Source organism: Fragaria vesca, linkage group LG6 (assembly GCF_000184155.1).
Source record: "Fragaria vesca subsp. vesca linkage group LG6, FraVesHawaii_1.0, whole genome shotgun sequence".
NCBI lineage: Eukaryota > Viridiplantae > Streptophyta > Magnoliopsida > Rosales > Rosaceae > Fragaria > Fragaria vesca.
In genome coordinates, this window is record NC_020496.1 from 2,960,134 (window position 1) to 2,962,282 (window position 2,149).

Genomic DNA, 2,149 nt, shown 5'->3' on the forward strand with positions numbered 1-2,149 from the left:
TCCCTTTTGGATATGAATTTGTAGATAACCTTCTCCCTCTAATTAAACAGTACATTTCGATTTGAAATATCATTCCCTATTAATCATATATTGAAGATTTTATTTCAAGAACCAGAATAGACATAAGTACATGTACATGCAATCCATCGTTTAGATTACAGAGCTCTGAATCGTCAAAACATCAAAATATTATTCGTCTTCTTACAAACTCTGAAGGGTCTGTTGGGTCTCATCATCATCATATACTGTCAAGTTATTCTTCAAATCCTGCAAAATGGAGTCCTTTATTATTTCTGTTACATTGGCTCTTTTCTTTTTACTGAATGGATTGGATGCAAGGAAATATGGTCTAGTACTAGACCAAGAATCAGCTGCCATTGTAGTCGATAAGAATGGTAAAGGACAATTTACCACTGTTCAACAAGCCGTCGATTCTATACCATCAAATAATTCGGCATGGACTCAAATTTACATTAACCCCGGTGTTTACAAGTAATATATTAGCAAATAATTTTGTGTTTTTTTTTCATTCTTATTTATGGAGTTATATATACTGTCAAATTGAAACACTAATCTGCTAATTTGACAATATATCCAGTGAAAAAGTTGAGATCAAGAAACCATATATCATTCTCAAAGGAGACTACCACAACCGACCTGTGATTGAATTTGGAGATAGCGGAAGTGTTGTTGACAGTCCTACATTTAAGTTGAATGCTGATAATTTCGTGGCACGAAATATTGTATTCAAGGTTAAGCACAACACCTAAGTTGTTTATACTTCATGTACTCTTGCACTTCTTGAAATGGTGTAGATTTATAATATATTCTTTAAAAAAAAGTTCATTAATTTGTAACAGAATACCTATGATCATCTTCTTCCTTCTAAATTAGAAGCCAACAGGGTCAACACTACTTGGGCACCTGCAGCTGCAATTGCCGGAGACAAAGCAAGTTTTTACGATTGCAACTTCATCAGCTTGCAGGACACATTGACTGATGCCACCGGTCGGCATTACTTCCGCCACTGCAACATTTCCGGCGCCATAGACTTCATTTGGGGAAATGGACAATCAATCTACCAGGTTGAAAAACAAAACAGTAACGATATGGTTTTATCTATATTATGATATATGATCAGCTAATTTTTATCATGCATGAGGGTATGGGATACATCTAGGTAGCAAAGACATTAATCCCGTATTTATACTCGATAAAATTGTTTGCATGCAGAATTGCGATATTAATTCATTGGCATCAAAAATAGCTCCAGTGGCGGGTTATATTACAGCACAGGCTCGTGAAAAGCCAGAGGAAACCACTGGTTTTGTATTCAACAATTGTCATGTAACTGGATCTGGTCGTATAAATCTAGGAAGAGCTCATACAAAATACGCAAGAGTATTGTTTGCTGGGACAATAATGAACAATATCATCACCCCACAAGGTTGGGACGCAGCAAGCAGTCAGGGTTCCGAGTGAGTACTAGTTTCATCGTTCCTTTTTTACTAAACCCTAGCTTGTTTTGTTATATATTCTAATTAATTTGCTCTTATTTCACAGGAATTTGATCTCCTTCTCGGAGGCCAATTGCACTGGACCTGGAGCGGACATGTCGAAACGTGTAAGCTGGGAGAAGAAACTATCAGATCAGGAAGTAAACGATTTAACAAGTTTATCTTACATAAATCAAGATGGATGGTTAGAAAAGCAACCTAGATAATGATAATTTCAGGAGCTAGCAAACTAAATTTTGTTGCTACCGATCAATTTGATCAATTTAATGCATAAATAATTTGCTTGATGTTTTATGGTACGTAGCTAAGTATGGTATTGCCGCCTGGGATCCAATTTCTATTTACCATGCACCCATGCCACTATGAAACACAATATGTTTCAACATTAGAGGGAATGCCGATCAAATATGGCTGAACTGCCCCAGCCCCCAGGCAATGATTTCAATACCCTATATGCAATAGTCATTTGGTGTATTCTTCATATGCAACACAGACTCGTATCTGAATTCAACAGGGTATTGCAGCTACTCTCCTGGCCACATTTATAATTCAGCAAATAACATTGAACAACACCAGTGTTCGAACCCATAACGTGGGGGTTCCATATCATGAAGTTCTCGTAGTGGGACCCA

The 2,149-nt window shown here is 36.9% G+C and overlaps 1 protein-coding gene across 1 annotated transcript; it reads left to right on the forward strand.

Moving 5' to 3' along the window:
• The first annotated feature begins 274 nt into the window (after window positions 1-274).
• On the forward strand, window positions 275-1,723 carry LOC101298813 (probable pectinesterase 29-like). Its single transcript, XM_004304812.1, has 5 exons — window positions 275-492; window positions 599-752; window positions 861-1,085; window positions 1,234-1,478; window positions 1,564-1,723. Exons 1-5 carry the CDS (start codon window positions 275-277, stop codon window positions 1,721-1,723), a joined length of 1,002 nt encoding a protein of 333 aa, XP_004304860.1.
• The last annotated feature ends 426 nt before the right edge of the window (window positions 1,724-2,149 follow it).